The 26,397-nt window shown below is 37.6% G+C and overlaps 1 protein-coding gene across 1 annotated transcript in view; it reads left to right on the top strand.

The window, feature by feature from the left end:
• Positions 1-3,452: 3,452 nt before the first annotated feature.
• ehhadh (enoyl-CoA, hydratase/3-hydroxyacyl CoA dehydrogenase) overlaps positions 3,453-26,397 on the top strand; it is a 158,494-nt gene continuing 135,549 nt past the window's right edge. Inside the window, exons 1-5 of the mRNA XM_039756343.1 lie at positions 3,453-3,610; positions 8,619-8,722; positions 10,989-11,158; positions 14,345-14,456; positions 19,848-19,952. Of these exons, the coding sequence (XP_039612277.1) occupies positions 3,537-3,610; positions 8,619-8,722; positions 10,989-11,158; positions 14,345-14,456; positions 19,848-19,952 (565 nt within the window). The 5' untranslated portion in view covers positions 3,453-3,536. The remainder of the gene's footprint in view (positions 3,611-8,618; positions 8,723-10,988; positions 11,159-14,344; positions 14,457-19,847; positions 19,953-26,397) is intronic.

The raw sequence follows: 26,397 nt of genomic DNA, 5'->3' as shown, positions 1-26,397 counted from the left end.
AGTAGTCGATGATAGTATGCCACAGGGAGGATATGCAGCATTAGCCATCATGGCATATCTCTTTGGTCTTTACTATTAGCTCTGCTACCACCTCCAGCAAGTCAAGACTGCATCACACAGCTGAGCCTGTCTTCTTAATTTAAAAGTTTAAGGTAATAGGAAAGGAGAGAGGGAAAGATGTTTGGTCATTGTGTTAAGTAATTTGACAAATAAATTGGAGAAAAAGAGCAAAACAAGTTTAATGAGCTGGTCAAGTCTTTTAAAATACTTTATCATCCCAGCATTTTTTATTCATGGCCAGACATATTTTCAGCTTGTACCAAAGTTTAATATGATTTTAGAAAGGAACACTATACCATCTAAAGCAATGCTGACCGCTGTAATACTTAAAAAATTTCTTCTGAAGGTCTGAAGCAGAATCATTAGGCTTTGCGATATACAGTACATTTATTTCACATGGCTATTGCCACTTCTATATTAATTCTTTTAAATGGCCTATGTACATTTAAAAAAATTCATTACATTGGAATATGTTACACTGCGGTGGGTTGGCACCCTGCCCAGGATTGGTTCCTGCCTTGTGCCCTGTGTTGGCTGGGATTGGCTCCAGCAGACCCCGTGACCCTGTATTCGGATTCAGCGGGTTAGAAAATGGATGGATGGATGGAATATGTTACATTCCTGGACTGCTTTTATGCTGATGCAATACAGTTTGAGCTCCACATTAAGAATTTTGGATGAAATTTTGTATTAAATGTGGGTTTCTTATGACAGATTACAAGTATTTTTAATATGAACTAAGCCTATGCATCACTATACACTTAAATATCTTTAATACTAGCTCTGGGTAAAAATATTGATTTTCAAATTAATCATTATTTTTCATTTAAACAAATAATATCTATTCTTAAAGTCTCAAGATCAAACTCTTGAATCTCTTGCATGCTCAGTAAATTTTAGCTTTCTAATGAAAAAGCACTTTACTACCACGCATAAAATGGTGTGTACTCCTCAACTAAAATTAGCGCCTACAATTAAATCAGATGTGTGGACTTACAATCGATTCAAACAGTTCATCGGTAAAGAACAACTGGAAACAGGCAAAGTCATATGAAAGCTGTGCAACTCAGAAGTATTGTTATAATGCCACAAATTTGAGAAATCGTTTATCCCAACATCATCCATAAATGTAATCTCAGTCGACATCCAAACGAGCAGAGCCTAAACAATCTGCACTGGAGACAATTTCCAATGCACTGTACCATCGCAGGACCTCATCAATCACAAGTTTGTGTCTTCACAAGTCCAATAAATGTTGCTTCTCTTTAAGCACGTAGCTAGCTGTACTGCTATGGTGGAAAAAGTTTGCAACACGTCCTTCCCAGCCAAGCATGCATGAAATTTGGAATTTTTCAGAGTAGCATGCAATACCAAAGTGAGTGTATATGCAAAGCAGACAACATGAAGTAGCTTCATAAGCTGTACCGCACGGATCATATTGGTGGTGTTGTCAGTGACAATGGCTGGTTCTTTTTCTTTTATGTTCCATTCATCCATTTTTGTCTGAGGAGGGACTGTGAGGAAAACTTTTCATGATTGTCTAATGTGACTGCTACATGTGAACAACTGAAGATACTGTATGTGTAACCTGTAGAATTACAGATAGACATGAGTCTTCCACTGTATCTTTAATTTCAGTTAATTCAAGATTATTTTAAATGTCCAACAGGGGAATACATTTGCTTAACAGTTTCATTGGAGGGTGTCTACATGGAGATACATAAGCCAAGAAAGATTACTGAATAACATATTTATTATTTAAGAAGGAAAATGTGATTGTTTTATAATATTATTCACAAGATGCTATGTTTATAAAGTAGATGTCAATACATTGTATTATAAAAGGAGCCTCCCCATAATATGTGTGGACTCTGATGTGGCGTTAGTTAAATTATGGTGCAGTGCTGTGAATTTTTTTTCTTAAAGAACAATAACATTTTATTACACATGTTGCAAGTACTGATGTTAACTGTTCACTACAATTCAAATATTGCTTCTTAAAGATCATTCCATGCTTATGCATATGTTATGAAGTCACTATGTAGACACCCTTCAAATAAAGTGTTACTGAAATTTCTCACATTATATTAATGTTCTCTATGCATGATTATGTACTCTCTAAAAAAGCCAGCACTTCAAATACATCAGTGCACGCTAATTCAATCAAGATAAAATCGATATTGAACTGGGACATTGTGAATCGGAATTTAATTGATTCAGGACATCAGTGTTGATATCCAGCTATATTTAGTACCCAATGCAACAGGTAAATCCCTATTTCCTTAAAAAGCACAATCAAACAGTTATAGGGGCCAAGATTCAGTCCCTACTTCTGTTACTCTGCATATATTCTTCCCATGTCTATGTGGGTTGTTTTTTTTTGGTACTCCCAATTTCCTCACAGATGACTGTTTTTCCAGTTTGCACCACTGACATTCACCTGGATGTTAATTGGCCTATGTTTCAGGGAATTATTTGAAAACAATGTCTACATTACTGTATTCATTATATTTTTGACTGCACTTTGCTTTTGTGTTTTGTTCATTTATAACAATTTTTTTAAGAAGTGGAACTGCAAGGTGTCTCTATATAAATCTTGTATTTTTCCTGTGTTCAAAGGACATTCTTACATGCAAGTATACATTTCCATCACTTATTTGAACCCACTTACTCCAATTTCTGAATCGCACATGCTAGAGTTAGTAGCCAAGCCCAGACAAGCCACCACAGAGCACATTCAATCACCACACTCAACTCTCTCGTACAACATCAAGCCCGTTTAGAGTTCCAGTGCACTAAGCATATACTGTATGTTTGAGGTATTGATTGAAACTCAAGAGAAAATCAAATACAAACTCAGTGAGAATATGCACACAAAGGTCAGGACCTAGGACAGAATTCAAACTCAGAACTCTGGCGGTTATACAATGCTCTACAACTTCATTTCTTGGCTAAAAACGCAGTGACTATTAAAAAACTTGCTTAGTAAACAGATGAAGAATCGCGCATAACGTGCTGTTTAACAAATGTGGTCACGTTAGCCTCCAAAGCCCAGTGATATTTGTTAAATGACTGCAAAACCAAACGCAGGTCATTATATGTTTCAACAGCATTTAACAATTTACATATTGTGAACATCCCCAGTTAGTATTATTCACTTTTAGTATAACAGAACAATTTAACATGGAGGCAGAAATGTTTCCTTCTAGCGTGGATAGAAGGGATATTTACATATAATTACTTCTTGTCAAACACTTCATAAAGTCAGTGTTGCGACCATTTTGATAAGTTTTCAGAGAAAACGTTGCTTTAACGCCAATCTTTAGTAAACAGAGCCCTAAAATGAAAGTGGGCGGTTACCGAGTACTGCAGTAACGCCCCTGATACAGCGCCGGACTAGTTAAGGCGTTCCTGAGCAAAGGTCGTCTCGTTAGGAAAGAGAATACGAAGTGAAACACACTCTTGAAGCGGCGACAATGGCAGCATACAGACGGGAAGCAGGCTGCATAGCCGTCATCACGCTCACGAATCCCCCCGTCAATACTCTCAGGTAAAGCGCTGTGTTGCCCGCTCCTAAGCAATGCGCGACGATTTGGCAGATTGTAGTTTGTCGTCGGTTTCCCGTCAGGCAGTGCGCCAATCCACGTGAACAGCGTAAGGAGTAGGAATCGAGTGAACAGGGCATCCTGTTGCTCTTTTAAAACTTATACGAAAACTTAGGTATTCTACGATTCCGTTGATAAGCTTTAGCCCATACTTTAAATAAACAGCTGATAATCACGATCTCGAGGTGGAGTTATAGAATAATGGAAACACCCCTTTTTGGATTATCCAATAGATTTAATCGACAGGAGTGTCCGTCGCGTAATGCAAATATTGTTCAGTACTGTGCTGCCGAAGTCCACTCTTGTACTTTTTGGCATCAGTCAATTAAAAAAAAATCTAAATGCAATAATAATGATAATTAAAAGGGTCATTCCATTATTTTAATACGTAAAGGATGTACCCTTAAAATGTCCACCTGCCTAATTCTAGTGGACTAAGGTGTATTCATGTGTCTTTATAATAAGAGCGGACTGTACGTGGATATTCAAACTTTGGATGTTCCTATTCTGCTAGGCAGTTACTGGATAATTGGGCAAGTGGGTAATTTCTGTTCTTGCAGTTAAATATAGAACAGCTTTCTTACTTCTAAATTTCAAAGAATAAGAATAATTGGCATTTTTCCATTAAACCTGTAAGCATGTGGATATGGTGGTCCATAACTGACTCCTGACTTTGGCCAGATGCTAATTGGATATGAGATGACATCCATTACAGTAGCGTAGCCAGAAATTTGTTGGTGGGTGGTCATATTTGAAACTAGGTGGTCGAATAAAATTTCACCCAGATAAGATGGTTTATAGAACTTGACCATCACAGGCCAAACAAGGGGGATCCTCTAATAAAACTCAGCTCAGTAATGCACGTAATGTTGGAAGACACATGCACAAAAGTTCAAAGACTCATCCTTTTAAAAATACAAATCTATCCTTCTTGGCTGTTCTAAGAAGAAAACTAAAACTATGTCCTTACAATGATGCAAAAAACAAATAATAAAAAGTACACTTAACTGGCATGATAGCACCCAAAATATAGACACCAGTAATAGCCTGCAAGTAAATGTTTTTCTCTTGCTCTCTAGCTCTGGCTTAATTCAACATTCTTAATAAAATAATATAACAATATAATAATTTCTTCATTCACTTGTGGTTAATGTTAGGGTTAGGGCTAGGAAATATGTTGTAAATTGAATTTACTGTACTGATTGCAAAATATGTTAGGTAAATTGTACCCTTCCCAGCACCATTAATGTCCTAGAGTCTAGAGGACCTAGACTATTGACTAATATAATGTTTTGATTTTGCTCAAGTGACCCAAGGCAGCATAGCAGTAAGTGTTGTTTCTTCACGGATTAAGCATCCTGAACTTAAATCCCGTACTCATTCATTGTCTGTTTGTATTTCCCCCTGCATACTCTTGTTTTCCACTCACATCCCCAAAGATGCGCTACTTAAGTTAGTTGGTTTATTTCAAATTGCCTCCAATTTAAGTAAAAGAATGTGGCTGTTTGTATGAGTTAGACTGGATTAGATTAGATAAACTTTATTAATCACATCAGGATATTCATATACATACCACTGTAAAAACATAAAAAACAAGGATACAAACCCACATGACAGATAATACAGATAATCAGTAGTATAATAGGCATGGGCCCTGTCCAGGGCCATTTACTGGTTTACTGCCTTGTGCCCATTACTGCTAGAATAGGCTGTTTCTACCTGTGATCATCAATTGGATTAAGTGGGTTTAAGAATATGATTAGATGAGGCACACAACCCACTTACAAAAATAGTTCAATATGTTTGTTTAAGGGCATACATCCTTTTCACTTTTTAAGTAAATTTCAGGTACATTTTGCTGAATGGATAAAGATTTTTTCAGTTCTATTCCCTGTTGATTGCTTTCCATTAATTGGTTTGTTGTTAATGTGCGCCTGGTGCATGCAATCATTTTTTTTTTAGAAGTAGGAGCAGCCAAACTCATTAGGACAGTGAATTAGCGAATGCATAATCATAGTCAGTCAGTCATTCTCAAACCCATTTTATCCTACCACACGGTCACAGGGGTCTCCTGAAGCCAATCCCAGCCAGCACAGGGCGCAAGGCAGGAACAAATCCCAGGCAGGGCGCCAGCCCACCGCAGGGCACACACACACCAAGCACACACTAGGGACAATTTAGGATTGCCAATGCACCTAACCTGCATGTTTTTGGACTGTGGGAGGAAACCGGAGTACCCAGAGGAAACCCATGCAGACATGGGGAGAACATGCAAATTCCATGCAGGGAGGGCCCGGGAAGTGAATTCAGTTCTCCTTACTGCGAGGCAGCAGTGCTACCACCACACCACCGTGCCACCATTATGTATAATCATACCTGTTTTTATTTATTTATTTATTTTGGACTTGCCTTTCAAGACAGTAGTATTGTAATGGTGCAGCTTCCCATCCTGGCATTGGAATGCACAATGGAACATATCCTTGTCCTTCCACAAACACTTGAATGATAATAAGTATTTGCCCCTCCTACACTTTGCTAAGAAGATGACTATGTATCTTTAAATTGTCAAGTGGGAGTAGGTTCAGGATTATGGTGAAATAAGCCTGATGCAATGTGTCATCTGCCTCTTTCAAGGGCAATATTGTTCTTTGGGATGTTCTTTGGAATCTTGTCTCTGTACTTTTGTAGTGATTTTCTTGGACAGGGAAGTGTTGACACTAGGTGACACTGTTGCCACTTTAAACCCAACACACAGACACTCAGGACACAAGGTAAAAGCACTGAGATATATTTTTAATTCTTTTCTCTTCTCAAAACAGTGCTCCCTAAGCACCACATCCAGAAATAACAGACAAATAATACAATAATCAATCACCAACAAAATTCTCTTCTCTCTTTTCTCCTCCACATCTCCCAGCAAGCATTGTCCACCTCGTCCCGCTCCCTGTTGGGTGTTCCGAAGTCCTTTAAATAGTCCTTGACTCAGAAGTGCTTCTGCTCTACCATCCATGTGCCCTGCCAGCACTTTCCGGGTCAGACAGAGAATTCAAGTTTTTAATCAGCCCGGAAATACTTCAGGGCTTTTGTCCTCATGATCTATTAATACTTCCAGGCTAGGTGAGAATTTATTCCATCTTCCCACAGCATCTCCTGGTGGCGCTCATGGTACTCAGCAGAGCTGTGTTGCCGAACTCCATGTCCCATAGTGCCCTACGGGAATCCGGAGCACCACTACAGTCTAGGGAAACTGCCATCTATCGTCTTGATGTCCTAGAAAAGCTGCCTTCCCCCATCCTTCCACCTCAGGGGTGTCTCGGCTGGGTTGAGTTTCCAGCCGTCTCTTACAGAAGGTAGAGCAGAAGTTTGCAGAGTGTCTAGTTTGAGAAAATAGGTCAATTATTTTGTCCTTACTGCTTTATCTGGATATTATTTTGTGTTCAGTATGATGTTATTTTGTGTTTTGTCTAAACAGTTGTATTTGTTAATATGTAGGGCAGACATCATGCCAGCAAATTTACAAATGATGAAGCCACACAGATACAGATTAAAATTCTGACTTATCAATGTTAATGTTTTCATATTCTTTTTGTGTTCTTTTGGGTTTTCACAATGAATTTGTACCTTTAAAGATATGTATTTTAGGCTTATTGGTACCTCTAAATTGGCCCAAAATGAGGCAGCGAGTGTGTATTCCAGTGTACTAGCATACTGTACCGGGGTCACTACTGCTACGATAAGTCCTGGCTCCTTTCAGTCCTGGAAGAGAGGAAGTATTTTTGGAAAACGGATGGATGGAAGGATGTACAGGAATACTCTTGGCTTTTGTATTGAAGTTTTAATACAAAAAAGTAAATTGAATTGAGTTTTTGTCACATCTTTGGGTGATTTACTGCACATTGCCACATGGTTAAAAACAGAGTCCGCATGTTTCAGTCTGAGGTATTGCATTTCCTGAAACAAATTTTCTTAGTGAAGTTCTGTACTTAATGGTCATGTTCAAGAATGAAGACTGGAAGCTTCAGAAACTAATCAGCAAGCACAGCAAACATAGCGACTCCGCTTAACTTGTCATTCACGAACTCCATTCTTTCCTTTGCTAATGAACTGTGGGCCATGACCAAAAAAATAAGACTGTGGATACATGTAGCAAAAACAAGGTTTCATCAAAATACTATTATGAGACTAGAATAATCTATATAAAATACAGAACATTATAGAAAATAATTAATTAGACTGAAAAGGAGTTTACTAAAATAGTGAAAGTCTGTTTTAATGTGTGTAATGCTGCAAAACATATTTTATTTGAATAATCTTTCAATAATTTTAAAAGGCCAAATATCCATGGGGGCCATTAGAAGCTGGTTTTAAAAGTGACAAGGAATCTTTCTGCACTGTTTCATGCAACAGTACAGCTGATTGTTAATGTGGAATTTAAAGATGATCGACTATTGGTCAATAAGTGCATTCCCACATGGATTAAATAATAAAAAGAAAATGATTTACATCCTTACAAAACATACATCTTTCTTCTAAAGCTGCCTTCTGTAGTTTGTGTATTTATATTTTACCCTAAAGTAAAATAAAATATCTAATAAAAACACAGAAAAGTTTAATGAATTTACCCTTCACTCTAGATTTCAAGGAGATGTCAATCATTACAAATGCAGGTAATGCCAAAGAAGATATCACATTATCTACCACTGCAAGAGAAAGTCAATCTTTTACAACTCATACTGTTCATCTATATTTATAAGTGGAAACTATTAAAGCATTCTCTTATACACTTATGGTATTTGAGCAGCAAAAATTCAGAATTATTAGGTAACAAAATGAGGCAGTTTGGAAATCCTTTTATAAAAACCGAACATTTATTCTAATAGTTGCATCATTAAAATACACTTTTTTGTCATTTCATAATTGTAATTATATGTAATTTCTTTTTTTATTCTTAAGCTCTGTATTGCGTGAGTCCTTTTATGATACATTCAGAAGAGCAAATGCTGATGCTGAAGTAAAAGCCATTGTGATATGTGGAGCAGATGGGAAGTTCTGTGGAGGTAAGGGTAGAATCAGTAGCGTATATTTTTGTACGTTATCGTTGCTAAACTGTATAATAAAACAGCAAATTCTACTCGACCCTATTGCAGAAAATAATTTGTATTTTACAGTCTAGAAAGTACTCCATCAGTCCCAGCAATAATTTATTGGCGAGGACATGTGGGATGGTTTTGGAAACTTTCTTGACATAAAATGTATCATTAATAACTTATTGGCTACTGGCTCAGTTCCTTTTTGCTTCAGTTGTGCAGTAATTTAGTGTATGTTAAAAAAAATCCTAAATTCCTCTCATTTAAACAACCATAATCTGTTTCTAAGTTGAAATTTTTATTAGAAATGCTTTAGAATTCAGCTCTTGACCATCAATGAAAAATAATAACCTGTTTGAAAAATACCAGTCTGGATCCTATTCAATATAAAGTAAACATTCTGCTGTATTTAAGGTCAGCAAGGACTTCTTTTAAATAAGGACTCTGCTGCATGTTGTCTGTTACAATTAATCACTTGTGTCATTTTAAATGTTGCTACAGGTAACTTTCAAAATTAAGGAAACACATATGCAAATTCTCTTAGTACTGTATTTAGCTACCACAGGCTACTAGAATAACATGAATGCTACTTGACATAGGTTCAGAAAAATGTCAGAAATCACAATCAAGGAATGTAATAACAATAATAATTTTTTACATTTATATACCACTTTTCTCACTTTTCAAAGTTTATTTCATAGTGAGTGGTGAGCCACTTCAACCACCTCTAATGTGTACCATTCACCTTGATTATGTAATGGCAGCCATTTTTGTGCCAGTACAATCACTGCACATAAACTAATAGCTGGTGAAGTGGTGAGAGAGAGAGAGCCAGTTAGAGAGTGGATGATTAGGGGGTCAAAATGACTAGACAATTTAGCCTAGACATCGGGATAGACCACAGAGAGTCAGGACCTCGGTTTTACATTTCATCTGAAGGACAGCACCATTTTTATAGCACTGTGTCCCCATCACTGCACTGGGGCATTGGGATCTACATTTAGACCACAGGGTGCGCACCCCCATTTGCTTTACAAACACCTGTTTCAGCAGCAATCCAAGCTTTTCCTAATGGTCTCCCATAAAAGTACTGGCTGGGCCAGAACGTGTTTAGCTTCAGGTGGATGACCTCTTCCGAAGGGCTTCATCAGAAATTCCATTTTAGGCTGTTTTAATCAGGGCAGCAGAAAGCACTATAGCAGATGCTACTTCAGAATGGCCCATAAATCAATGGATTTGAAATATACCTGCAAAATGCACCCCATGCCATAAGTAATGCAAGTAATACCATGCAAGTAGAACCCTCATTGCAGAAAACATGCATTAGGATTTATAAACATGTTTTTTTTTCTTATTATTAAGTCAGAACAAGGTGACAGAGAGCGCAACTGACTCAGTATGGTGTTTTCTCTCATTATAGACATCTATTTCTGTTTTTTGACCTATTTCACTCATAACATTTTGTTTTTGGATGTAATAAGGCATTTGTACACTGCAGTCCAACCAGGATATCTCTCTTTTATGGTCCAGAGGGCCAGCTCCAACCTTAAATTGACATTTGCAATCAAATGAATAAGTGTGACTTCTGTGTTTTATTTCAAATAGGTGTGCAGTTACCCTCGCTTGATTTCAATATTCATACCAGAGTGTCCTTTAGCATGAATATCTTGTTTTCTTTTTGTTTGATGTATGGTGTATTGGTAAACATTAAAATGCTCTTTGGAATTTTACCCTTTTACAAAGGATATAAGCAATGAGATAATTAATTAAAGGGAGCAACTATTTATTTACTTGCAAAGTAAATAAAGCACCTTTGTTATAGTTTTAATAAGAAAATGTCTATGTTAAGGTACAATAATAATGAATTACAATATTTGTGGTGTTGTTTCCCACTAGTAATTCAAGATAACCACTGTTATTCCTACCTGAGTAACTGTGTAGCCTCAAACAGCTTTAACATACATGTCTATGCAGACATTCTAGTGCTTGACTAGGCAACACTGTTTCTTCTCATGAAATAAGGTTACAAAGGTGTAGCTGAATATGATACATGTGAGGCAGTTATATACAGCATTTAATATCAGATTCTAGTTGCTTTCAAAGGGAATCAGCAAGAAAAACTCACCATCTTTAACCAAATCTAAACACTTGAACATTAGCAAGTTATTATTTTATGGAAAAAAAAAATCTTTTACTTCTTCTTGTGCTAACTGTTTCATTTTTCTGGTAACATTAGGAGCAGATATAAAAGAATTTGCCGGAACATTTTCCGGCCCTTCGCTAGTTGCCTTGATCGATGATGTTGAACAAAGTAAGAAGCCAGTCGTTGCTGCCATTGAAGGGATAGCTCTGGGGGGAGGACTGGAACTTGCCCTTGGTTGCCATTATAGAATTGCACATACTAAGGTAAGCCAAATCTGCTTTTTATTGCAAATCATCATTTTATTCAGTATAAGAATTTCATACGTATTGTAGAGCCACTGTTTTTAGTGCACAAGCAGACATGCTAATAACAGATAGTTGCTTAAATGCAGTGATGCTAAATACTGAATTCATGGCCAACCAAATGTGTTAGTGGTCTGTCAAATGTCTACAATATTATAATATAATAGCCCAAATCTATTAAAACATAAATAAATAAATGTCTGTTTTTTTTGTTGCCTTTCACACATAAGTGGCTGAATTATTATTATTTTTTTAATTTGGAGAACTCAATTAGGATAGTAATAGTCCAGTTTGTAACATATGGTGCAAGATATTGTTGGCACAGTGAGAGAATTTATTTTGATTGAACATGTGTCCTAATATTTGCAGTTTTGCAGTAAAATATTTTGTATGTTTTTGTAAAACCCCAGGCGGCACGGTGGCACAGTGGTAGGGCCCGGGTCCTACCTGCGTGGAGTCTGCCTGTTCTCCCCGTGTCTGCGTGGGTTTCCTCCGGGCGCTCCGGTTTCCTCCCACAGTCCAAAGACATGCAGGTTAGGTGGATTAGCGATTCTAAATTGGCCCTAGTGTGTGCTTGGTGTGTGGGTGTGTTTGTGTGTGTCCTGCGGTGGGTTGGCACACTGCCCAGGATTGGTTCCTGCCCTGTGTTGGCTGGGATTGGCTCCAGCAGACCCCCGTGACCCAGTGTTCAGATTCAGCAGGTTGGAAAATGGATGGATGGATGTAAAATCCCCATACTTATAAAGAAAAGAAACGAGTAGTGGCAATTAATAGCATGCCCCAATGCCAATTTCATACTCTGTAAGACCTACACATATATGTGAATAGTGTGTACAGCCAGACTTTTTATGCATTAAATGAACCCTGAGCATTGAAACACCATTACTCCTAATTTGCAATTTAAGACATCCAAAATTCTGTAATAGAGAATGCATTGCATCTCAGCCTTGTGTGTGATGGTGCGGGTCGGCCCCACGTTGCATCTTGGGAGCCTCTTGAACCCACTAACACTGATAACATACCAGAGGGATGAGTCAGCGGATGAGGACACAACACATATATAGCAATTAGTAGGTGTAAAAGTGCTCCAGTGCTTTTATTAAAGCCCAACAACGAAACAGTGTTCAATAAGTGCAGTGGTCAAAATGTTCCATAAATAAATAATCTATAAAACAAATAAATAATCCATTGAAATCAGAGGTTAAAACCACAAATATAAGATCCTCGAATACTGTTCTTTTAAACCTTGCACCTCCTCCCTTTATTATCCCATTTGGAACTCACAGGAGGAGCAGAAGTCGCCGACTGACAAGTGCAGTCAACCTTCATAACCTGGCTCTGTTCCCTGCCACCTTTCCATCGGCGTCTGTGGGGCAACCTATCGAGCCACACATGCCTGTCCCACCACTTATACTCAGCCCTTTGGAGAGATGCTGTCAATCGGGCCGCTCCTACTCCCTGTAAGAGCACCCTTTCTTCAGCTTCAGGGTCCTGCAGACATGAAGCTCACGCCTGACCACCTGCCTACCTCTCGCTCTCTCTCTCTTTGCATCTTTCTCTTCTCTTCATTTAACCTCCATCTCTTGCTCATCTTTCACTTTCCCTGGCCAGTCTATTTTTCCTCTTTCTGCCTTCTCTTTCTGATTATTTTCTGACCCCACCTTACTGTGCCACCTCCGTTTTTATCTGCCTCTGTGGGCACAACACCTTGTTTGCAAACTGCAGAAAGCTGATGAAGCAATTGAGACAGAATGCCCCCTCACGTGCAGGTGCATCTCACCCCAATTACTCCACCAACTCCCTGTAGCTGCATGACCTTTTTCTGAGTCACTGACCGGCTATACCACAGTGATCTGTTCTTATCTGTTTAATATCTAGTAGACTCCCCTTCTGGGGGCGTCTGCTGTAATTTTAAACAGATTTTTGAGAACAATGGCCATGACTGTTAGGTTTTCGAGAGTTTATTTTCTGAATTTCCCTATGGGATTATTAAAGTTTATTTAATCTAATCTAACAATAAAAATCTCAGATAAAATGCGCTTAAAGGTGATAAAAAGGGAATCATTGTTAACTGTCAGATTCCTATAAAACCACCTAATTATCCATTCCGGTTCGAACTCTTACAGTCGCCTTTTTAAAAAGCAAACATGAATTTGAGCTTGACCAGATTATCCCAATTTCAGGTTAATATTGCATACATAAGTATGAATAACAGTAGGGAACTACAGTATTTATTGGCTGGGCATAAGAGATAAAAAATGTATTGAACCCAGAATAACTATGCTGACAATCATTAACTAATACCTTATTTAGTTTTTGCAATTTAACTACTGTATGTTTCAATTGACTTAAATATTCAAATGATATAATGGGTTTCCCGCTGTGCTCTTCACTAGGAAAAGCTGTGTGAGGAGATAAGATAGTGAGATATTGGATTTGAATTGGAGAAGGAAAGACAACGACCTACAAGAAATTTAAGAGATACAATTCTTAATGCCAGAATGTAAAAATATTTGTTTGTGTGGGTCTTCAAAAATTTCTTGTAATTTTAAATAGTATTTTAAAAAATATCAGGTTCCTCAAATTATATTTCATAATCATGTAATGTATAGAAAAGCTCAGATATTTATCTGTCAATTTTCTAAACCTGTCTTTTTTATTATGCAGTTAAGGGGAGCAACAGTTTATCTTTAAACAGCATTAAATGCAAAGAATGATCAGCCTTGGATAGACTACCAGTCCATCACTTCTGCATCACTTGACTGGCAGTTACAAGGCAAAATGCCTACGTCCATGTGAAAAGCTCAGAAAATGGCAGTGGATTGGGAGAAATACTAAATGGCATTGAGAAAAAACACCAAAAAAAGTAGAAAATCATACAAGTCTACAGATATCACTGAATACCTTTCTGTTTGATGTGACTAAATTAAAACAGACATACAAAAAGTGTCAGAGTCTGTCAATGTCAGATTTTTGAGCAATAAAATATCTCAATGATATCTTTTATATGCCCAGAATATGCTGTGAAATGTATAAACAGCACTTTGTCTATTGATTCTGCTCAACAATGCACAGTACTGTACAGTATGCTGTAGCTTCTTTTCAGTTTCATTTACTTTATAATTTGTGGCTCTATAATTTATGTAGGCACAGGTTGGATTTCCAGAGGTCACCCTTGGGCTTCTGCCAGCTGCTGGAGGCTCACAGCGTCTACCTAGACTTATCACCCTGACATCTGCTTTGGAGTTAATAACTACAGGTATATGTAAAAAGGAAATCATTTATCCATGTACTTAGATTACAAGCTCAGTTCATAGCATATCTGGTGTAGTTTTAAATTCCTAAAACTTTGCTTTACTTTGTTAATTTTCAATAAAAATCACACTCTTGATTTGGCAGTACTAGTGGACATATGGACATTTTGTATATTTTTGTTCATTTATTCATTATAGAACAAATGTAATCTAATTCAGGGTCATTGGGTGTCAGACCCTGGGCCAGAAATATCAGACACAAGACAGGAAAGTAGTGCATTTTTTGTGTATTATGTAGTTTTGAAATATATCAGTATAAGTTTTATCATAAAGATATTAAACAGTTTTCATATTTATTTTAGTGAAAGTAGAGTGGCATAGTGACATAGTAGTTATTGCTGCTACCTCACTGACCTAGTATCCTGTGTTTGAATCTTGCATCCAGCCACTTTCTTTGTGGAGTTCATACATTCTCCCTGTGTTTGCCTCTGGTTTTTATACCATTTCCCCAAAATGTACAAGTTAGGTTGACTAGTGATCCTGAATTGCATGGATATATGGAAATTGTGTGAAAATATGTGAGAATGGAACTGCAATGGAGTGGTGCCCCATTCTGGGCTGTTTCCTGTCTTAAATATGGTGGTCCTGGAATAGGTTCCATGATTCTGAGCTGATTTAATTGGAATTGAGAATGCTGTGTTACATTAACATATTTTAGTTAAAGTATATTTGCATTGTAGTCTAGCTAAACTGTTGAAATTTTACATTTTGGGTTTCTCCCACATCCCAAGGACAAAAGGATGTGCAAGTCGTTTTAATTGGACATTCTATATTGACATAATGTGAGTGAGTGCAAGGGTGTGTGTGTGTGTATAAAAGTGATGTGTGATGGACTAGAGTCCCATTCAGAACCAGCTCTGAATAGGGTGCGAGTCCATCACAGGGAACTGTTAACCTAATATTTGGGACACTGGAGGAAAGCTGGAAGGCGCAGACAAAAGCCTATGCCTATGATATGGAGATAATGTACAATGTACAAATGGCAGATCTATATAAATATAAATTTAAATGTCTCTGTGTCTGTCTGTATGTCTGCCCACTTTTCACGAGAGAACTACTTAATGCATTTAGATCAGGCTTTTTTCTATAATTTGCTTGAACATTCCAGTTGATTTTGCGACTTCTGTCATTGCGCCATTGTATTATTGTTCGCTTGTGTTACCGATTTATTTATGCGAATCTGAGAGACACGCAGCAGGGTGAGGGGTGGGAAGGGGCTTCCCTCCTCACTCACATGACAGCCTCCGGGCGTTCCTTAACTCCGCTTGGCCAGGGAATGAGAGAACAACTTAATGGATTTAGATCGGGTTTTTTTCTGTAATTTGCTTGAACATTCCGGTTGATTTTGTGACTTCTCTCATCGCGCTAAGAATCATAGTTCGCTTGCAGGAGCGATATATTTGCGCTAATCTGAAGCAGAATCTGCGGGCCGAGGGGAGGGGGAAGTGTGACGTCAGGAGTAGGGAGCCGGGTGGGGTCTTCCTCACTGTCCTGTTTCACTACTATGAGGGCGGAGCCATGGGGGACAGCTAGTTTAAACCAGATTTAAACCTGCAGTTTTGAGACAGCTTTGCTACCAGGTGTACATTATATCATCTCCATTTATTGTCACTTATGAAAGTATTCAGAAATCTAGTCCGTTATCTGTGACTTTAAACTTTTAGTATTCTGCCAAAGAGTGGAAATGTAGTGTGCCACTAGGGCAAATAGAAAGGGACTGGGAGATAAACATTTATTAAAGTTCAAAGCAACAGTCAAAACCAAAGAATCAGTAATACCTTGCAAGCAAACCAAAATGTAAATCAAAACTTATAGGCAAAAAGAATCGGACCATAACATCAAAACATGAAGGGCAAAGAGAGATTCAATTTAATTGCTTTGTATAAATAATATTGGATAACAAGGAAGCCCACAACTCTGACCTTTATACTGTTGCAACAGTGAAACAAAATTTCAGTGCAGGAACATGTGAAAATAATTTACCATGTTACAGAACAACTAAAATCAGCACCACAAAAATTCCCCAGTGGGAACCTGGAACACTAAAACGACAATGAGGAACATAAATACTGTAAATTTGAAGCAAAATTAACATTTATAAAGTTATCAAGGTTTACTAAGGTGAGAAAAGGCTCTGTATCATTCATTTTAATAAGTTCCTACTTTCATTTCTTAATTACACCACATTGCTTTTATAATTTAAGTAAATGTGTATGAGTATGTTAGAACTCAATGTATTGTGACACTGCAAACAGGTAACATCCTGAAGCCACTTTTTCACCTCCTTGAATTAACACAGTCTTTTCCTTTAGTTGGACTTCTGGATTTAAGTAGACATTAAGTATTTGTGCTGATGTTGGGTTATGGGATGCTCTAAAGGAATTGTTTAAATTGATTTGATAATGTGAGATGGATGGCAGGAAGACACTGATATATCCTCGATAGGTTAATAACCGTTATGTGGCCTATGTAATAACAGAGAAAAGCAGTCAGGCAAATCTCATGAGTCAAAGTGAAAAAAACATTGGCAATGAAGCTTTTATGCAGTCTTATGTGAGAAAAGTATACAGTATTAAAGCTAGGGAGCAAACAGAAATAAGATCCGAAGGACAAGAAAACTATCCTGTATCTAAACTAAAACATAAAGCAAACAATTTTAAGTCAAAAGACAGAGTAAATGTAAAATAGCCAGAGCTAACTAAAAATGAATTCCCTAATTAATTAATCAATAAAAGAAGACAAAAGTGATGTTTTTTAATTACTCAAAGCCTGGATATCTTAAACTGTGTGTAGCTATCTGTAGTAAAGGGGAAATGAGGAAATAACATGTTGCGTGATTTCCCTGATCACGTGACAGGTAACCAGCCAAGAAACAATAAAACAACATGGCAGTAGATTAACACAAAACTGACGAGTGGGTCAAAACCAAAAAAACAAAATGGCATCACTAGTGTAATGGTAAAAATAAATTGCAAAAAAAAGTAATTTCAAAACTGATTGTAAAGAGGAAAAATATTAATAATGTCAATTGTGGTGCGGTAACACCCATAACATGCAAGGATCAAAAATTGACAAAATTGACAAAAAGTTAGAAAGCATTGGTATACTAGGAAATTGACTTGGAAAGGAATGTTAATTCAGCAAAAAATATAAGTATGGCAGTAATAAAACAGTAAAGGGAAATGCTTTTTGCAGAACTGCTGTCAAACAACTTTAGATGCTAAAAACAAAGCATAGAATAAGTGTTTAAGCTTTTACACATATAGTATGCCGGATAGTTATGAGTGACATTTTCAGTTAATAGAAGCAACTATATTTACATTCGAATACTGACCTATGTAAAATTAAATTTAATACCACTGCAGATATGTCTGTCATCTGAAAATGTACAGCATGTAATCCTGAACAACTGACCATGTCACACTGAAGATATCAAAATCTCAACACCTGATGTCACCACCATGCAAGTGTGATTTCTGTTGTCATAAATGTTGTGGTGGCCTGTTGAATTAGGTTTGATCATTTTTTTATATACTCAGCAAAAAAAGAAACGTCCTCTGACATTCAACTGTTTTTACTTTCAGTAAACTTAATGTGTAAATATTTGTATGAACACTAAAAGAGTCAACACCATAAGACATAAACTAAAAATGTTTCACAATGTGTCCCTGAATGAAGGGAGGCTCAAAATCAAAAGTACCAGTCAGTATCTGGTGTGGCCACCAGCTGCTTGAAGTACTGCAGTGCATCTCCTCCTCATGGACTGGACCAGATTTGTCAGTTCTTGCTGTGAGATGGTTACCCCACTCTTCCATTAAGGCACCTGCAAGTTCCTGGACATCCCGGGCAGTTGTTGTGGCCATCCTGTACCTGTCACGCAGGTGTGATATTCGGATGTACCGATCCTGTGCAGGTGTTGTTACACGTGGTCTTCCACTGCGAGGATGATCAGCTGTCCTTCCTGTCTCCCTGTAGCGCTGTCTTAGGCGTCTCACAGTGCGGACATGGCAATTTATTGCCCTAGCCACATCAGCAGTCCTCATGCCTCCCTGCAGCATGCCTAATGCACGTTCACGCAGATGAGCAGGGACCCTGGGCATCTTTCTTTGGGTGTTTTTCACAGTCGGTAGACAAGTCTCTTTAGTGTCCTGCGTTTTTAGAACTGTGACCTTAAATGCCTACTTTCTGTAAGCTGTTAAGGTCTTAACGACCATTCCACAGGTGCATGTTAATTAATTGATTATGGAAAACATTGTTTAAACCCTTTACAATGAAGATCTGTAAAGTTATTTGGATTTTTAAAACATTATTGTTGAAATACACAGTCCTGGAAAAAGGAACATTTCTTTTTTTGCTGAGTATATTTATTAAATTTTTATCAATGTTGACAAAATTTCACATTATTTTCTGACATCATGATTATGTCATTTTTGCATGTGTTTTGAGCAGTTATCACCACCATTTTGGTGCTTGTTTTTCATGAAGGTAACCATATTTTTTATAGCTACAGCACCTGTTGCTAGTCACTTGACAATACTTAATCCAGGCTTTTAAACAAAACTGAAAGCAATCTTTAAAGTTTGTGACTGAAAGACTTTGTTAGGAACAAAACTGGTATTATTCTGGCTTGGAACTTTGGTAATTGGAACTTGAATTAAGTGATTGTGTTTAGTGTGATATTTTTGATATTTGACATTTAGGTTGTAATTTTTGTAATTTTTCTCTTAGCATTTGCTTTCATTTGCAGATTTGTAATTGCTTACACCACCATTTTGAGCACATTTTTTCCATTATTGCTATCCATAAATGCTAGGTTATATTCAGTTCTTATTCTGTATTAAATCCTTCTGCATTTGTCTTTTATTACAAATGTCATTGTTTATAATTGTGTCTGTATTCTACTTTGCCACCATCATTCTCTGTCCTTCACATTGTTGTACTTTTTTGTCAGCTATAAGTATGTACTATATACTCGAATGATTAAACTTTTTTGACATACATGTCAGTGGTTTTTCAATTGTCTTGTTACCTGGGCACTTAAATATTCAGCCGATTATAGTTCAAGTCTTAGGTGCCTGTAGTACAAAGATGTTGCATTTTTAGTGTCTTTTAGTTTCTGTTCCTGGGGGTGTATTCCTCTTTAATGCTAATGATAAACTTGAATCACAGTTCTACTAAAACTTTACAATGAGCACTTGAAAATTGCCTTGCAGTTGTCCTGAATATGTTTTTCATGTATATGTAATTGCACCTGTACTTTTATTTAATTATGTGCAATTGAAACTGGAACATATGGCAATGACACTTTTATTTCTACATTTCTTTTTTAAATTCAGGAAAACGGATTTCTGCTCCAGAAGCTCTAAAGCTGGGAATTGTGGATAAAGTCACAGATAAAAATGCACTGGACATGGCAATTGATTTTGCAGGGGACATCATAGGTATGGTGAGAGTACAATCACTTATTTTGTTGGTTAGTCCACAAATGGGACTTGGTACTGAATTGACATTTAAGTTTTTTTATTTGTTTACATCTATAGTACTATTCTCCTGCAGTGAAATAAAAGATGAATCATTATGTTCACAATGTCTATTTTTTATATAGTATTTCTACTAGTGGGTCCACGGTGCTTTTACATAGTTTACAGATGGAGTATGAGCTATGAAGCCAGTGACATCCTTATTATACTTCAGAATTTGGCATTGTTTATTACTCAATATAACTACTCCATTTATTTCAGGTCAATCTTGAGTTTCATTCTTCTTTCCCCAAGAAACAGGGTTTCTAAGTATGTGTTACTGGGGGCTACTGATAGTTACAAGCAGCATTAAACTTTGGTGTGTGAATCAATAGTATACCCCTTTGGGAAGAACTCATTGCAATCGAATGGTGAGCCTCGCCTAATATATGGGTCTGTTACAGTGCATGCAGTCAAGTGAAAAGAACTGAGAAAAAGTTATAGGTATACATTTAATACTGCATGTGTTGAGAGGTCAATTTAATTTGCCCATTTTAAGGTCACAGGAAGCTAGTGATTATGGTAGAAGCAGAGTGTAAGACAAGAAGCAAATGTCATACACCAGTCCTTTTGGGCACAGTCATACAGCCAAGAAGAAAACAGTGTGCTGCATACAATCCAGAAACCTTTAAAGTATTTTTTTACTTTTAATCCAGCTATTTTCTGTAGATATGTTGAACCAGTGTGATCTAGTGGCAAAGCAGCTATTGTTCATACTGTGAATCTTTAGGACCTAAGATTTGGAAATGGGAAAAGGGGATAGATGTTATTTACTTCACAGTGCATGGACTAAACATACCTGTAAAATACAAGAAAATGATTGTTTGGCTATGTTTCTGGTCAGTTTCATGAAAGTTCCTATATTGAATTGTTATTTTCACTGACAAATGCTGTCCAGTAACTTGTGCAGTTTATCATACAAACAAAGAAAAAGTAACACAGAAGTAACACCATTGTTTGTAACACATTACATTTAATAATAAGTAACTGTATATCATATGTGGCAGTAGGGGGCGCTAGTGCTCCCTTGAACCCTCAGGTACGACTCCAGACACCGGATAAAAACCCAAGTCTTTTTATTTTCGTTTAACAACAATGTGCACAAAGCACCCTCCACACTACTCATAAATTACTACAATAACCAATACAGTACTCCTAATAAACTCTCCTCCTCGCCCAGACACTTGCCCCTCTACCTCCCAGCTCAGCTCAGTGTCTGGACTGGCCCGTAGTCCTTTTATAGCCCCTGACCCGGAGGTGTTATTGCCCAATTAAGTCCACAGTTCTTTATTACTTCCGGGTCAGAAGTCCTTTTCTTCAACCCGGGAGCACATCGTTCCTTCCTGTCATGTGACCGTGACGTACTCCCGGGTTATAGGGCACACAAGAGCCCATTAGCCCCCCTACAGCGACTCCCGGTGGTCCCCAAGGTATCCAGCAGGGCTGTATAAAAACACTACATAGTCCATGAGGCCCTGCTGGAACTCGGGGCACGATCCTGCTGTCGGGAGAGCTCTTCCTGGCGGCCTGGGGGTGAGGGCCGGAGCACGAAGCCGGCAGCCCTCCACACATATTACTTGGTTACTGTTTTTGTAAGTAATGAGTAATGTAACTAAGTCACTTTTAAAAGTACCTCTCCACAACACTGTTGGTACATGATGGACTTTAATACTTTGTCATACTTTGTAACACTTTGAGTGCAATCACAGAGCCATTACTCAAACAAAGCAAGCACTATTTTGGTAGTTTTGCTTTTATGTAAAGTGTTCTTGTGGCTGAAATAGCGTTCCATCTTAACTCCAAAGTTGTCTAGTTGCGTCATTTTATTGATCAATATGAACAAGATCCTGTTATTTGCTCATCTTGTTATTTTAAAAGCATGTCCCAGTTTTATTACAGATTATTTTATCACTCATCTTTGCTGTTCATATAATAACATTTAATTTGCTCTCTTATTTGACATGAATTTGATTTGGACTCTTATTCTCTCTTTCTAGAAGTTGCAGTTTTGCATTTTTTAAATTTTCAGACGCTAGATGGCACTAAAGACTATACAAGACAGTCTGTGTTGCCAGTATACACATTCCTTTAGTGTAGATTATATATAAAATTTAGAGAATGTTTTGGTAAATGCAAATAATCAGCAAATGAAATCTGATATGAACCTTAATTATGAACTTTGCAGTATGAATTGCTGAATAATGTAGTTTTTTATTTATTAAAAACATTATGAACCTCAGTTCTTCTTTCAAAAATTATGTTCCTGCTGCTTACTCATCAGGTCTGCTGCCACCTTATGTTCTTGCGTCCATCCCCATCGCATATCACTATTTGTAAACCTTTCAAGTAGCACCAAACAAGCCATATTGTGTCAAACCATTAGGCTATGAATAGGCTTTTGGGCATGATATTTATAATTTTCTACTAGGGAGCTCTGCCCCTTGCTCACTTGACTCGCCAACCCACGGGTTTGGTCCTTTGGAAATACAATTTAAAGTGTTTTTTTTCATGGGAATTGTTACATATACATTATGTTCACTTTTCATTTTAAAATTTCAGTAAAAACAATATTTGGAATGAACTTTTCTTCAAGATGGCATTGAATTTTGATTCCTTGTTTGGTCTTACAGCGTGCTAATGCAACGTATAAGTGGCAGTGAGTGAATATCGTTTCTTTGTCTTTTATAAATAAATTGACTTTTTCAAACGTTTGTCCTTATGATTTGTTATTTGTCATTACAAGAGCTATTCTCATGGGAAACTGTTAACGTGTTAATACGAATGGCAAATCAAGATCTCCTTTTTGCCCGAACACTGTTTCGAGTTCATTCAATAAAACTAAGACTTTCTGATAAAACAACCTACTTACGGAAGTGAGAATATTCAGAGGCGATGCAGCTGGTGGCATTGTTCTCAAGAAGCTGCAGATTTCTAGCCACTGTGGATTGCACGTCATTGTAAGAAATAAATCTGGCCGACCGATAGTTCTGGATATTGCCATTGCATCATGATGTATCTGTTGCAATGCTCTTGGACTACCTTGATATGATGATGGTAATATTACTGCTTTACCTATTTTGAATTTGTCTGAACTATTGATATTTGAATTTTGAATGTAATCAATGAGACCTTGATATATGCTCCGTTCTAAGTGTAGCTTGATTCAATTTAATAAAGAAGAGACGATTAGCTGCAACTTTTACATACACATTAATAATGTAATGTTGCGATAGATGTTGAGACGACAGAAGTGGGTTAAATACATTAGAATGTATCGATAATTTTGACCTGAAATACTATGTGGGTGTTATTCGTTTTTCTGAAAGCATTTGTTTCATGTTGTGTGACCATCCTGTTGCACCATCTGGGAAAAGCAAAAGAAAGAGTAAAGGGTCGGCTTGTGGTAATGTATTTGACATAAATGATGAATCATGCTTTGCCTTTGGATATATCTACTCTGTCTTTGATATCTCCATCTTTCGAAATTATTATCGCAGACAATTCGTCACATGTGGGTTTATTATAAATGCGACTGTGATCTTTCGGATTCATATAGAAATTCAAGAAAATTTCTTTGCCCGTGTTTTGCTGATAAATTTTGTGTAAAGTGCGATACTTTTGGACATTTGGATTTGTATCTGTTATTGTCTGTTTAATTTCTATTACATCGGATTGTTTAACTCTTTCGATTCTATGTTGCATCACTTCTCCATGATCATAAAGATACACTTGACCATATTGTGTTTTTTTCTAAATTAAACTTGTCATAGCTGTAATTGCATAGCGTATGGTCCATTATTGTGTAAATCAACGTTTTGTGCATTGAATGATGCTAACGCGAAAAGATTACTGTAGACTTGTATATTTTGCCTGTAGTGTTTGTGGATTTTACTTTCACCAAACAACAAATCTTTAAATTCTTGCGGATACGCCTCTTCATTGGGAAGCAGCAGTACTTTTCCCTGATGGAAACATGAATTAGATGACCTACAAGTCTCTGACTTAAACTTTAAAGCCTTACAATATTTACATACTTCTGACATTTCACCTATATCCATATATTCGATCTCTTTTTTCTTTTCCGTTATTTCACCTAGTAATAATTTTCTTTTGTTTGTGCGAATGCAATCTGTACTGTATTTTTTTTGACAATTTCGAATTTTAGTATTGTCATATTTTTTAATTTCCACTGCATGTGTATCGTGCCAAAGTTTTTTTTTTTTTTTTTTGAGCCTTTTGAATTCAACTGCTTTCATAATCTGTAACCTGCTCTGCACGTGTGTGGCGCCAACTTTTTTGAACGTCTTTATGAAGTTCTACTGTGTTTTACTCTTTGTCTTTTATTTCTGACCCCATTTGGACCTGCTAGGTTTTCAATTCCACTTCTTCCGGGCTGATTATTACTTTGCTTGTCCAGGTCACCGTCTCACAGGAACATGCTTCCAATGGATGTCAGTATGACGTGACTTGACTGTGTCGCGGGAAGTGAAAGTGTATCTGCCTCTCTGAAGTGACTCAGAAGATCACGTCCCGTCGCAAGATTTTCTTTTAAAACAGAGAGATATGCAGGGAGTGAATTGCACCTGTGTTTTTTTTACTTAATACATATTTAACATTGTATTGGTTGCTTCATTGGTTCTAATCCTGAGGAGTAATAACAGGAAGCCTACCATACATAAACTGAGGAAACCCAAGTACTGTAAGTTTTTCAGTGCAAATATGAAGTACTAGCTAACCTACGCCGCACAATCAGGCCGGTTTCCTGCCAGACGGAGGGATGGGGGTGCTCGCCACGCAGTCAAGGAGTGTGGAACGGGAGAAGAGGAGAAGGACTTTCATTCAGCTCCCTCCGTCATGCTAGTCTGCTGATTTCTCGTTCAGTATGCACTGCCCGCTCAAGTGCCCACCTCCAACTCGTCACTTGAGTCGTTGTTGTCTTTACACAGTCTAGATGCACATGTGACTCACGTAGACGTTTCATTGCTCTGTACGGTTTTGGCTGCTTTTCTATATATAATCCACCAAGACACCCGACCACGGTAGTAGCGAGGTGGGAGGGGGGTGTGTACAAAGGGTAGGGACGTAACCAGTGGGAGCACTTAGGAATGGGAATTCCACGGTTTGCAGCCCGAATGGGGTTCAACGGCTTACCCACACCTCTGTGTGCCGAGTAGACACACGCTCAATCTCATGTATAATTATTTATTGAATGCTAAACACTTCTGGAAAGACAGGGTTGTCTAAAACGGGTTGGTGTGAGAATACAACAGTAAGTGAATGAAAAGATGGAACTCTGGAGAGAGCAAAATACAACACATTAGTGAACCCGCGGCATAACAAACGCCGCATAATTATTTATTGATGGTTGAACACTTCTGGAAAGACACAGTTGTCTAAAAAGGGAGGGTTTGAGGATAAAACAGAAAGTGAATGAAAAGATGGAACTCTGGAGAGAGAAACATATAATTGTCCGTGAGTAAAGAAGACGCATGTTTGTCGTGGATGTGAATTGCTGTATGTAGCATGTAAAACAGTTTGCTATGGTGCATGTGATCGTGCGTCGTAACCGAAAGCTCGGTTTTTAAAGACTGCTTACTTCATTGTGTTTTAACCTCAGTTGTAAAGGATTGTTTTAAGGATCTCCTGGGATACCCCTTGCGACAAACATGCCCCTATGAACAGTCAAGGTGGCTCGGAGGTACATGAGGCTTCTACGACAGACGAATATAAATGATGCCGTTCTTTCTGTGTCATCGCGTCCGAGTTGGTGGGCTCTGCGAGTTGTCGTCGTATCCAATGGTCTTGGAGTTGGTGGGCGTGGCTTCTCCCTGTGTGCGCCATAGGTGTCTTACTTGTTGGCGGCTTAGTGAACCCACGCCCCTTCCGGCGTGCTTTCCATGGGTGTCTTGCCTTAGTGAATTATATATATAGATTAGCCCTCTTAAAGGCAGCTAAAGTAGAATGTGTGCATTATATTAATCACATTAATGCATATTATAATAACAGATCTATGATCTGAATTGTCCGCATGAGCTGTCATCAAACTGGTTTGGCTGTAGTTCCCTACTTTATCAAGTGTGTCATAATTATTCATTCTTTTTGAAATGTTGTGTACAGATGGACATAATTATCCATTCTCTCTGAAATGTTGTGTACAGATGGACCAGAGTTGCTGTTAATATACGCAAGTTCTCCTGTCAAGTTTTCTTTTATAAATCCTAACTTTTGCAAGTAAGGTTTTGCAAATCTACCCCCAGTGCATTAAATAATAAGGGTGCAGGTATAAGCATCTCTCCACTGGGCTTATATTAAAACTTGATTTAAAACTACAAATCTTGTGTCCTGTGCTTGCCACCTTCAATGACTT

The sequence above is a fragment of the Polypterus senegalus genome, chromosome 6 (genome assembly GCF_016835505.1).
Source record: "Polypterus senegalus isolate Bchr_013 chromosome 6, ASM1683550v1, whole genome shotgun sequence".
Classification (NCBI taxonomy): Eukaryota; Metazoa; Chordata; class Cladistia; order Polypteriformes; family Polypteridae; genus Polypterus; species Polypterus senegalus.
The sequence above is the reverse complement of the archived record's forward strand: the minus strand, read 5'-3'. Positions and strand labels throughout refer to the sequence as shown.